Genomic DNA, 12834 nt, shown 5'->3' with positions numbered 1-12834 from the left:
ACTTTGGACTTTCTTGAGAGTCGGATCAGAGGGACTCATGCAATTCTCTGGGTTATACACTGCCGGCCAAAAGTATTGGCACCCCGGCAATTCTGTCAGATAATGCTCAATTTCTCTCAGAAAATGATTGCAATTACAAATGCTTTGGTAGTAGTATCTTCATTTATTTTGCTTGCAATGAAAAAACAGAACGAGAAATAAAAATTAAATCATTATCATTTCACACAAAACTCCAAAAATGGGCCAGACAAATGTATTGGCACCCTTTGAAAAATCATGTGATGCTTCTCTAATTTGTGTAATTAACAGCACCTGTTACTTGACTGTGGCATACAACAGGTGGTGGCAAGAGCTAAATCACACTTGCAGCCAGTTAAAATTGATTAAAATTAACTCAACCTCTGTCCTGTCTCCTTGTGTGTATCACTTTGAGCATGGAGAAAAGAAAAAGGACTAAAGAACTCTCTGAGGACTTGACAGCAAAATTTTGAGGAAGCATAGGCAATCTTAAGGCAACAATTCCATCTCCAAAGACCTGAATTTTCCTGTGTCTACTGTGCGCAGTGTCATCAATAAGTGTAAAGCCCATGGCCCTGTGGCTAACCTCCCTAGATGTGGACGGAAAAGAAAAATTGACAAGAGATTTCAACAAAAGATTGTGTGGATAGTGGATGAAGAACCTCGACTAACATCCAAACAAGTTCAAGCTGTCCTGCAGTCCGAGGGTACAACAGTGTCAACCCGTACTATCCGTCAGCGTCTGAAAGCCAAAAACGCTTTGCTGCCTCTGGCACTGGATTGCTTGACCGTGTGCATGGCATTATGACGTCTGAAGACTACCAACAAATTTTGCCACATAATGTAGGGCCCAGTGTGAGAAAGCTGGCTCACTCTCAGAGGTCATGGGTCTGTCAGCAGGACAATAACCCAAAACACTTCAAAAAGCACTAGAATATGGGTTGAGAGAAAGCACTGGAGACTTCTAAAGTGACCAGCAATGAGTCCAGACCTGAATCCCATAGAATACCTGTGGAGGGATCTGAACATGGCAGTTTGGAGAAGACACCCTTCAAATCTCAGAGACCTGGAGCAGTTGGCCAAAGAAGAAGGGTCTAAAATTCCAGAAGAGCATTGCAAGAAACTCAATGATGGATACCGGAACCGGTTGTTCGCAGGTATTTGTCTTAAGTTTGGGCTACCAAGTAGGTAGCCAATACTTTTGTCCACCCCATTTTAGGAGTTCTGTATAAAATGATAATGTTTTTTTTTTCCCTATTCTCTTTTGTGTTTTTCATTACAAGCAAAATAAATGAAGGTATTACTACCAAAGCATTTGCAAGTGCAATCATTTTCTGGGAGAAATTGAGCATTATCTGACAGAATTGCAGGGGTGCCAATACTTTTGGCCAGCAGTGTAGTATTTTAATAATAACAGTTCATAGAGATGACATTGTGCTTTGAAAAAAAGTATACTATTGTTTTAAAAATAGTTGTAAATTAGACATTATAAGCAGTTACTCATCACTCCTATTGTTTTCTCTGAATACTTTTCACTTGTACTTGAGTGAATTTTCTAGATGACTATTTTTACTTGAGTAATTTTATTTTGAAGTAACTATACTTTTACGTGGTTGAAATTTTTGGCCGCTCTACCCACCTCTGATCCTTATGCACGTCCAACTGTGTTGTTCTCTCTCTGTGTTTTCAGGCTGGTACAATCGCCTGTACATCAACTTCACGCTGAGACGCCACATCTTCTTCTTTCTGCTACAGACATATTTTCCTGCCACACTAATGGTGATGCTATCATGGGTGTCATTTTGGATTGACCGTCGGGCTGTGCCAGCCAGAGTTTCCCTTGGTAATACATAAATAAATAGCAAGCTTTCTGGAGCAAATGTACAATACTAGTGTTGTGTCGGTCGCGAACAATTTGTTCTTTTTGAACGAATCGTTTGGAGGAACAAGACTGTACGGGTCACCTTCTGCACTGGATCATTCTTAAGGAAGTTGGGACTTGCGTGGCCGGGCGTTGAGCAAGCGGCAGCGTCTGACATTGCTCACGAACAATCAGACGCCAGCCTCATCGCAGGCAGGGGAGGGAGCGGAAACAGAATCATAGCGTCTGTCACTCACTTCCACGTGTGGTCAAAAAGAAGCCGGTGTGCAGGCAGGGGGCAAGATTGAGTTATGCCACTTCCCGTGCACTTACTCGGTCCTGACCGAAATTGCTGAGTCTACGTCTACACTAGAACAGATCATTTTCTCCGGGGTATTTTGCCGACTATTTTTATACCTGTCCACACTACGTTTAAGGTGCGTTTAAGGCCCCCCTGCTTCTATAAGGTACGCCTGCATTTGCGCAAACTACGCACCTGTAGAAAGGAGCATCCTCATGTTTTAGGTCATCGTCTGTGTGGTTTACCTCTGAACCGTAAACTCATTACTCACCGCCGGGAAATTTCGAAATTACTACACCTTCTAGACCAGGGGTCGGGAACTCCGTTTTTTTCTGGATTCGTGAATGTAGACCGCGAGAGTGAAGGGAGAGCATGCTCGGCTTTTACGAGCAGTCGCTGAGTTGTGATTGAAATCAATCTTTAGAAAACAACAACGGACACCTGACATCGTTACCAACAATGGAAGCCTGACATCGTTACTTGGGATGTTACAATCGATGCTCATTTGCGCACTCACCACACAATAACAGATAGAAACATATGGTGTGGCGCTGCGTATATTTCCTGGAAGTGCATACCGCAACCAGGACTGCTTGTGCATAACAGTGGCGCTCCTGGAAGTGGCGACAGTTTTGACAGGGGGAAATGTCATTAAAATGAAACTGATCTAGCGTCTCTGTGACTTGGGGTACCACACAGTTCACACTTCAGGGGTTTAATCTTCCTCTAAGCATTTTTATATACTCCAGTTCAGTCAGCATTGAGTGTAATCCACAATGGGAGGACCACCAATGGGCACTGAATTGAAGCATATTATTGCGAAGTACGTTTGAAGGTTAAAAAAAAAATGGCGTGAATGCAATCAAGTCGAGCCAGCCAGCCGGTACCACATTTAAAATTACGGGTTGGCGGAGTGGCAGATGCACTCATCATAAGAGCAAAACATAGGTTCCTGACACGTTCTACACTCCAGATGATAAACTGTAAACAATGACTGTGGAAAAGAAAAGAGGAGCAGGAAAGCCACGACTTCATCTCCACTGTTTACAATGCCGTCAGGCCGAACTAAAAATGGCAATGGCGCACTCCATGAGCTCACTTCCTTAGCATCCAATTGTTATACGAAGACTGCCGTCTATATTAAGCGGTGGGTAATATTACTCGCCTACCTTCTCCGTGTAAGAACGACAAGAGGTGATAGAGCTGATAGTGATCAGCATAAAAACTAAAATACAATTAAGCATGAGGTAAATATGATGTGTTTGTTGTTCCATATTTAGAAATTAAAGTTTAGGTTTCTCTTTTAATTATTGTAATTTTATTGTATTGCAATATTCTACAATATGTGATCTTAATCATGCTAGAGAAAGTCTGTGCTTCCAGAAAAAAATGTTTAGGAAAATGTTTACCCGTATCCTAAATCAAAATTCAAGCACAAGCCATGACTTTGATCCCATACAATTATGACAATTTCTCTCTCACTATTGCAGCAGCGGGGGAGGGAGCGGAAACAGAATACAGTGATCCTTGGCTACTTCACACTTCAAACGCGTCCTCAGTCCATCACAGATTTTTTTCCAATTACAAAATAAATAAATATAGTATTTTATTGAGTTGTCCTGATCCGATCACGTACAGCCTCTGCTGTTCTTGCTCAGCAGGCAGCTGCAGTTTGTTAAAGTTAACAATGAGTGACAAGGGTGCTGCTGATCTAGCCAGAGACGCTTGGTAGGGCTACCTTTTAAAGGCGCTGAGTCGTTTCGCTTGTTAAACACTAGCAGTAGTGTGTTGTGTGTAGGGCTGTCAAAATTATCATGTTAACGGGCGGTAATTAATTTTTTAAATTAATCACGTTAAAATATTTGACGCAATTAACGCACATGCCCCACTCAAACAGATTAAAATGACAGCAGTGTAATGTCCGCTTGTTACTTGTTTTTTGTTGTTTGGCGCCCTCTGCTGGCGCTTGGGTCCAAATGATTTCATGGGTTTGGGGAGTGAGTATGGTGTAATTATTGACATCAACAATGGCGAGCAACTAGTTTATTTTTTGATTGAAAATTTTACAAATTTTAATAAAACGAAAACATTAAGAGGGGTTTTGATATAAAATTTCTATAACTTATACTAACATTTATCTTTTAAGAACTACAAGTTTTTCTATCCATGGATCGCTTTAAGAGAATGTTAGTAATGTTAATGCTATCTTGTTGATTTATTGTCATAATAAACAAATACTGTACTTATGTACCGTATGTTGAATGTATATATCCGCCTACTGTCCTATCTTTCCATTTCAACAATAATTTACAGAAAAAATATGGCATATTTTATAAATGGTTTGAATTGCGATTAATTACGATTAATTAATTTTTAAACTGTAATTAACTCGATTAAAAATTTTATTTTTTTGACAGACCTAGTTGTGTGCTGTTCTAAGCACAGCAATGAAGCATTTCATAAAGAATTGTACTATGGGGAAAAAACATGTCTTTTATTTATCTCTTTCCAATGCTTAATCTGAATAACTACATTGAACACACCCAAAAAGAAGTACCGATGTTCGTCAGTTTCTCTTTCCTTTCTCCGTTCTTTTTGTGACGTGTTATGTGCTCATATTTATATATTAACTTATATGCATTAGGTAGGCTTTTATTCTTAGTCAAAGCAATCATGCATGCACATTTTGGTTAGTTTTAACATACGAGTTTACCAATTGGTGTCGTAGAAGTCAGCCCATTTATCTCAATCTCTTGAAGAACACAAAGGTGTAACATGATCCCCTTTTTTTTTGCTCAAGTCTTTGATAATCAAATAAGGGGAAGTCACAGACAACCCCCAGAACTATTGACCAATGGTTTGAATGATTAAAGTAAACGCCCACTGGATTATAAAATGTCAGGTATAGACAGTGGTACCTCAACATACGATCACTTCGACACATGATCTTTTCGACATCTGACATAAAATTTGACTCACCATTTATTTCTACATCTGACGACATGCTCGAAAAACGACGATTCCAGACAGCGCCGCAGTTTCTTTGTTTTCCAGCAAGACAGACGCAGGGCGGATTTTCTTATGAGAGAACTCAACATGGGTTCCAAGAATGTTAGTGCAGGTGGTAAATAAGAAAAAGGGTGAGGCTTACCATTGAAATGAAGATGGAAATGATAGAAAAATGCGTGGCGTGCACGTTCGTGAACTAGCTAGGCGATACGGCCGTAAAATGTCTACAAACTTGCCAGCTTTGTCAGATTTTTAATCATTTATTTCAGAACTTGTGCAACATAACATGCCTACTGTCCACCACAGCTGAACATGAAAAGTGAAAGTAAATCCACCGCAGCTGAACATGAAAAGTGAAAGTAAAAAGTCCTCTCTCAATCTGTCACGTCAGCCACGCGGTCAGGTACACCACACAAAACACATTCGCCACATTAGAACGCAATTTGTTACATTATTACAGGTTTTATTATTATTATTATTATTATTATTATTATTATATCATTATTCCTATTTTTATTCATAATTTATTTGTTTTGCGCTGTGTAATTTTCATTTGCAATAGTACCAGCAGTATTTATGAAGGATTTAGTGTAGGTTTTCGGGCTGTGGTACGAATGAATGGAATTAAAATGTATTGTTACGGGGAAATCCTGCTCAACATACAACCATTTCAACTTACAAACAAGGTCCTGAAATTAATTAACTTTGTATGTAGAGGTACCACTGTATTGGAGTCAGATTCTGAAATGTGTGTGCCTCATTCATTAAAAAGTTTTGGTTTATTGTTTGACTGCACCTTGAGACTCTCAGTATTTGTGTGTCAACTCCGTTTTTTTGCCAATGGCAACAGACGTTAAGCAATTACCATGAAAACGAAGCTTTTTTTTTTTTTTTTTTTGGAACCAGCTCTCTTCTTTGTAGCCATAATGTGAAAATTGGGGGGCAATGTTTCAAAACATGAAGTAACATTATGTTTCTTATATCTAGGTATTACCACTGTGCTAACCATGTCCACCATCATCACTGGTGTGAATGCATCTATGCCTCGAGTATCTTACATCAAGGCAGTGGATATTTACCTCTGGGTCAGCTTCGTCTTTGTCTTCTTATCTGTGTTGGAATATGCTGCAGTCAATTACCTGTCCACCGCCCAGGACCGTCGGGAACGTAAAATGAGAGAGCGGGCACGATCACAAGTAGGTTTATTTCTGTTGATTGTACGACACTATGAAAAAGTCTTCTAAGTCTTCTGTCCTGAGGAAAAGAAAGATAGTTGTAGTTTGTGTGTCACTTAAGTCTGATGTCTGAGGTGTCCGGATACCGTTCAGCAACTTTGCCGTAACAAGTGTGTCTACACATCCAAGAGCTGTGCTTTCAATGTTTCGACTCAATAGTGTAATAAGATGTAAAATTCTCAGTTAAATTGAGTGTCAAATTTGACTACCAGTGACAGACTGCAAGGATCTTAAAAACATAAGCCCGAGTGCTTTGTAGCAGGGGTCTCCAACCTCTTCCACAAAGGCCCACTGGGCTGCAGGATTTCATTCCAGCCAAACAAGATGACTACACTTTTTCACCAATCTCATGTTTTACAAATGCAATCAGTTGATTGAAGTCAGGTGCTGCTTGTTTTAGCAGAAACCTCATTGGTTTAACTATTAGTGCTGGATCGGCAGGAAAAAAAAACACGGCCCACAGCAGGCCTTTAAGGACAGGGTTGGAGACGAGTGCTTTGTAGCACATGGTTGAAGAACGTGACTAATCTGTGACTCAAATTGACAACCTTGTGACTTAATGCCACTCACCTTGACACACTTGTGACTTGGCTTAGCTCAATATAACCTTATAACTTAACTCGACTTAACTTGACATAACCCTGTGACTCGACTTGACCTGACTTGCCCAAAACACGAAAGACGTACCTTGTTTGAGACAAAGGCTACGTTCATACTGCAGGTCTTAATGCACAAATCCGATTTTTTCATGTTTTTCCGACTCAAGTGAGGCATTAACTTGACGGTCTGAACGGGACAAGTCGCATAGAAGTGGACCATTTCAAATCCGATCTGGGTTACATTCGTATGTATCCGATCTGGGCCACATTTTTCCAGAACGTCGCGGCGGCCAGAACTGGCAAGTCTCCCAAATTGGAATTCCTCCAGCAATTACGTCCTCAAAGACCGAGAGAGACGGCGCTCTACGGTAGCCTCACTTAAGCAGATTGTCACTCTACGGTATAGTGTACGGTTCTTAAATGCAGTGATTCTCAACCTTGGTAAACTAGTGTGCTGTTTGACATCATCAGGGGCCTCATGTACAAAGGGTGCGTAAGCACAAATATGTTCTTTTTGACGGCAAAGTCCAGGCGTATCAAGAGTGAAGTGAACTTAAAACTTCATAGCTGCAGTTGATAGTTGGGCAACATTTAGAAGTGACAATGGAATACATAAGAGGCACGTGGAACAAATCTTCCCCCGAACTTGTGACACCAGGGACTGTGGAGGAACAAAACGTCTGTACTGTGGCATCGGGCAAAGTGTCTTCAATGTATCCTTCGCAAACTCTGCCCCCCAAATGGCAACTGAGCAATCATATGTCCTGGCAATGTCATTGAGTGAACATGATCCATCAAACAATCGGATGCCCCATTTATTTGGTGGTTTTGAGATCGCCAACTGCCATAGAACTTTATGGAGGAAGGCGAAAAAGCTCAATAAGTTGCAGATGTCCAAAATAGTGGAGCGATGTGCTAAATCGGACATGAGGTACCGAGAGAGTATTTCAGTATGAATGCAGTTCTTTTCCTTCCAAAAGCCAGAAAAAAACCCTGCTTAATTCCAAAGGAGTAAACTATCTGGACGTACGACATCACTCCCATCTACAGTGTACGTCTCCTAAATAAACAAGCAAACATTTGTGTTCTTCAGGAAAGATTAAGCAAACACGAGAGGCTTATGAGTGAGCTGCCTTGCCGAAAATGCTCAAGTAGAGGCAATAACATTCATCAAACGGATATCAAAGTTGTAGTTACTGTTATCCACGGGCGCTCTAAGTCACTCTCAACAGGGGGTGCTGAAGATTGTCTTTTGTTTTTCCAATCTAAAAACAACTGTTTTGGTCCAAATTTGTCATGCTAATGCTTTTTCTCCATACAAGGCATGCACAATGGCAGTACACACGCATGCTGGATAAGTTAAGTACTACTACTAGGCTATTACAAAGACAGCGTTCTATTTCACCTACAGTGTGTGTGTTGGAGTTTTTATATTGGAAATAAAAGCACCCGTGTATTATACAGCAAATCCTCACAGCCAGATGGCGCAATGACACACAAACACATTTGAAAACTAAATGGTCCAATAAGCCTCTAACAGTGCTCTGTACGGCAATAGCTCAACAGCAACAACAAACAATAATATGGCTACAACGCAAACTATTTGAAGTTAATCTAAATCTGCAGCTAACTTTTCCTTGCTGGACACGATTTTAAACTATCATAATCATCTTCATTTTTGACCTTGAATTGAATTTTAGAAAATTTCACTGTTCTCGTACAGAAAAAAATCACAAATTCATATTTTGCGCCATTTTAACGCCTCCTCTCAACAGTTTCCATTCCAACAGTGCCTTACCGAACATGACCTGGTAGCAAACAAGGTTTCAAACAAACAAAAAACAACATATATTTAATCCCCAAAGTTAAATATGTATGCTATTGTTTAAATGTTTTATTTATTGATTTATTTTGAACAACAACAACATAAATCTACCGAACACCAAGGGTGCTGCAGCACCCTCAGCTCCCCACTTCCGGCACCACTGCTGTTATCGAATATTATATCTTACTAGGATGTCATCGCTATGTCTATAACATGATCATTGTCTATAAAGGTATAGCTGTTTCATTAATTCCATTTTTCAATTAATCCAGCTCAGTTCTACGTTAATTGGGATGTATAAAGGAAATGTGCTTGGATTCATGCGTGCGCAAACCTTTTTGAGCATATGGCATTTTGGGGGGGATTTGACCATATGCCATGTTTCAATAGAAAATCCACACAACTAACTCAAGCCCCAGGTGTGTTACAGTAAAAACAATGTCACTAATTTGGACAAGAAATCAAAACAAAACAAAAACCAGCTACCAATGCTAATGACAAATAGTAACAGGCAAAATATATGGTAAAAGGTACTAAAGTAACCCGTTGTGGACATTTTATTAGATGTTGTGCTGTGAGCTTTTTTCCAATGAGGAAATGTGGCTGGTTGGGAAACATTGCTCTAGCTCAATACTTCTCATTGGGGTGCAGAGCGATGCCGGGGGTGGCACATGTGACCTCAGGGGAACTTTTTTTTTTTTTTTTGTCATCCTATAATAAAGTGTAATTGCACATTCAGTCAGTCGGTGGCAGTGGCGCTCTCATTTTCAGAGTGTGCGCAGTATTTTGAACCACACAGAGCACACATTAAAAGCACTGGAGATATGAAGAGCTAAGACAAGGAAATATGAGTAAGCATATGTAGCGTTTGGCTTTTGGCTTTTACTTTTAACACAGTGGTAGACGAGGATAGACCAGTCTGTTTACTGTGTCTAAACGTGTTTGCAGCGGACAGCATTAAGCTAAATAAATTAATATGTCACTTAAAGACCCCAATCACATTGATAAGCCATTTAAGGTTTTTTTTCAGCGAAAATGTGCCGAATATTTCGAACAGTCGTTCCGCTTTGTAAGTGTTGTGTCAGTAAACCAGCGAGCACTGTTAGCATCATATAAGGTGGCATACCAAGTTGCTCTGTGTATAATAACCCCACATCATAGCAAAGGAGCTGATACTGCCTGCAGCAAAAATAAAACTGTCCCTCTGTCCATCGTTTTTGCTCTATTAATTTTTCTTTTTTCGGTCAAAATTGTTCGGCATATTGCCCTCATGGGATAATGTTGCGAATCAATTTGAATTTATTATTATTAATTGCTTTTATTACATTTTATTTTTCAGTACCAAATGGTCAGAAAATGTACCTTGAGTGTATTTTTACAGTTTGGATGTGACATTTTTTAAAATTCAGGCAAATTGATAGACTTGAAGTCTTTTCTGTTACAGACAAAACAACTGTTAATAAAGTTATACTTCATTTCAAGTTGCTCTATATCACTGTAACAAGGTTTACGCGCAGTGGTGGCGACCTCTCGTCCGTGCGTGGTGAAATAATCAGGTCTTGACATTCAGCCAAAACGCGCGTATTTTTTTGAGCATTCACAATTTTACAAAACATGCTCGCATCGGCGCGCTCCAAACAGCTCTAACTGCTAGGGAGGATTACGTCATAACAAGGCGTGTTGAACACACATACAGTACATCCATATGCTAACGCACTATATTGAGTAAGAGCACACACGTAAAACAATGCTTAACAATTACTTTTTTCCTCTAATATTAAAAGGCACACAATGCCATGCAGCGAGGGGGCACATGAATTTGCCCCTACCAGTCATGGATTGGATGTCTAGCGCCGTCAATAGAACTAAAAGAGGAGCATTCATGGCCAGTGCTTCCAGTTCAAGTTAGTTGGATGTCTATCGTTGTCAATGGCAGGCAATGAGTTAATTTTGCGTCACTTACTTGTAATTTTAAGATACTTATGGGTCACTTCTTGTCAATTTTGGATCATTTCCTGTTTATATGTGGGTATTTCCAGGATATTTCTTGCTTCAACGCTTCCGTCCCCAGGCTGTACATTTGACACCTCTGCTCTAATAGATAAATGATAGAATATATTTTGTTTTTCCACACTTAAAGAGCTTTTGGTGTTTTTTTTTTTTTTTTTTTTTTTTTTAACTCAAATAACATAATGCGTAATTTTGGCGTAAATCCAAATAACACATTTTTGGAGTTACGCAACAATAAATGTAAAATAGGAGGTACATACAAAGGGTATTTTTTTCTACATGATACATAAGTTTTGTTTGCATTTGTTTGTTTTTTTTACAATGTCATGTTATCTTTACATGTTTCTCATTAAATTGCTTGTTTCTTCCCTAATAGTCACTGCCCTGCACATGTGGTATTTCCCAAACAAGAACCATGGCAATGTTAGACGGTACCTACAGCGAGGCCGACACCAACAGTCTCGCCGGCTACACCGAAGAGCCCATGGTGCCCGAGGAGGAGCCAGAAGAAATGCGTGACATTTCAGAGAAAACTGAAAATATGGTGGTTCATCTGTCAGTGAGCAGTGAGTCCACCACCACTAAGAAGAAGAAGAGCCTACGCGGCCTAAACATTATCCAAAACACACACGCCATTGACAAATACTCCCGTATGATTTTTCCTGGGTCATATATTTTTTTCAACTTAATTTATTGGTGTGTCTACTGCTGAATGTGTGTTTTGCACCTGATTTGCTGGATTCAAACATCTGGTGCTTCAAGTCACGGATGGACAGTTATAAACACAACCCAAACTGGTTGTTCTGAAAACTACAGTGTAATGTATATTGAAATGGTGCTAGAAATGGGCACTAGGGTGTGTCAAGAAATAAAAAGTTGAGTAATGAGAGGGGGCCCTATGTTTTCAAGTTGTCTTATGATTTATATTTACTTGATCATAATCAAAATTTAAAAAAATAGTTTTGACTTTATTTACCTCCCCCTTTTTTGATTGAAAAAACAGCATTTTTTGGGCGTTTTTGCATTTTTGACCATTTCCGCCTAAACCCTGTTTTTTCAGATATGTAATTTTTTATGCAATATTTATCACCTCCATTTAAAACCAGATATTTTCTACAGTTGAAAATGGTCCCTTTAAAAATAAAAAAAATGGTCCTTTTAAAAATTAAACTTATTTAGTTTCCAATAAAGCTTTTACTCTTCTAACATGCCAAGACATGCTGCCGGCCATCACAGATCATTAAGAGAACACTTTGTACCCGAACATATTTGAATTGAACTGTTGAACCTTTTTATTGATAACTCCTATTGAGATGGGTCCCAAGACCAGGCATGAGGCTGGTACTAGTCTGGCTGATGTGACAGGTCCAGGAGAAGCGATGATACAAACTGAGCTCCCTACCCTCCGGGGTGTCCTGAGGCATGGCATCTACCTGCAGGAAAAGAGGCTGTTGGAGGATGGGGTGGATAGGAGGAACTACAGCATCAACCAGCTGGTCAAGGATGTCAGGGTGGAGCTGGTGGGCTGCTGGCAGAGGGCAAATGCTCAATTCAGTCCCCCGGTCACCATAACAGACAAGTCCGTAGAACGGAAAATCCAGGTGGCCTGGACTGCTCTGGAAAACTTCGCCTGGAACAGAGGGGGCATGAATTGGTCACCAGGATTGCCTCAGAGTGAGCAAACCATGCAGAGGACCGGACAGTCGGCATGACGGTCAACTGCACCACCTTGGGCTGGGTGTGGAGGCAGGACAGCTCAAACAGGACATTCCTTGGACCATCCACCCAGCTGTTGTTGACCTTTACTTGGAACCAGCAGGGGAAGTACACATTAATTATGAAGGAGACAATCTCCTTCAGTCTAGCTAGGAGCTTGCCCTTAAGTCCATAACTGCGGCACCACCAGTCACAGAACAGGTTAGCTGTGGTGAGCCACCGGCTGTGTCCGGTCTTGCCAACTGTCAGTGCAGCAAGAT

General features: G+C 40.3%; 1 protein-coding gene across 2 annotated transcripts in view; it reads left to right on the top strand.

The window, feature by feature from the left end:
- Nucleotides 1-11745, top strand: part of gabrr2a (gamma-aminobutyric acid type A receptor subunit rho2a) — an 86698-nt gene extending 74953 nt beyond the window's left edge. For both annotated transcript variants that reach the window (XM_057860190.1, XM_057860189.1), the window contains 3 exons: nt 1709-1861; nt 6177-6385; nt 11235-11745. In XM_057860190.1, coding sequence (XP_057716173.1) covers nt 1709-1861; nt 6177-6385; nt 11235-11570 — 698 coding nt within the window. In that variant the 3' untranslated portion in view covers nt 11571-11745. The remainder of the gene's footprint in view (nt 1-1708; nt 1862-6176; nt 6386-11234) is intronic.
- The last annotated feature ends 1089 nt before the right edge of the window (nt 11746-12834 follow it).

Source organism: Corythoichthys intestinalis, chromosome 15, assembly GCF_030265065.1.
Source record: "Corythoichthys intestinalis isolate RoL2023-P3 chromosome 15, ASM3026506v1, whole genome shotgun sequence".
NCBI lineage: Eukaryota > Metazoa > Chordata > Actinopteri > Syngnathiformes > Syngnathidae > Corythoichthys > Corythoichthys intestinalis.
Note: the sequence above shows the minus strand (reverse complement) of the source record. Positions and strands in the feature narration are given on the sequence as shown.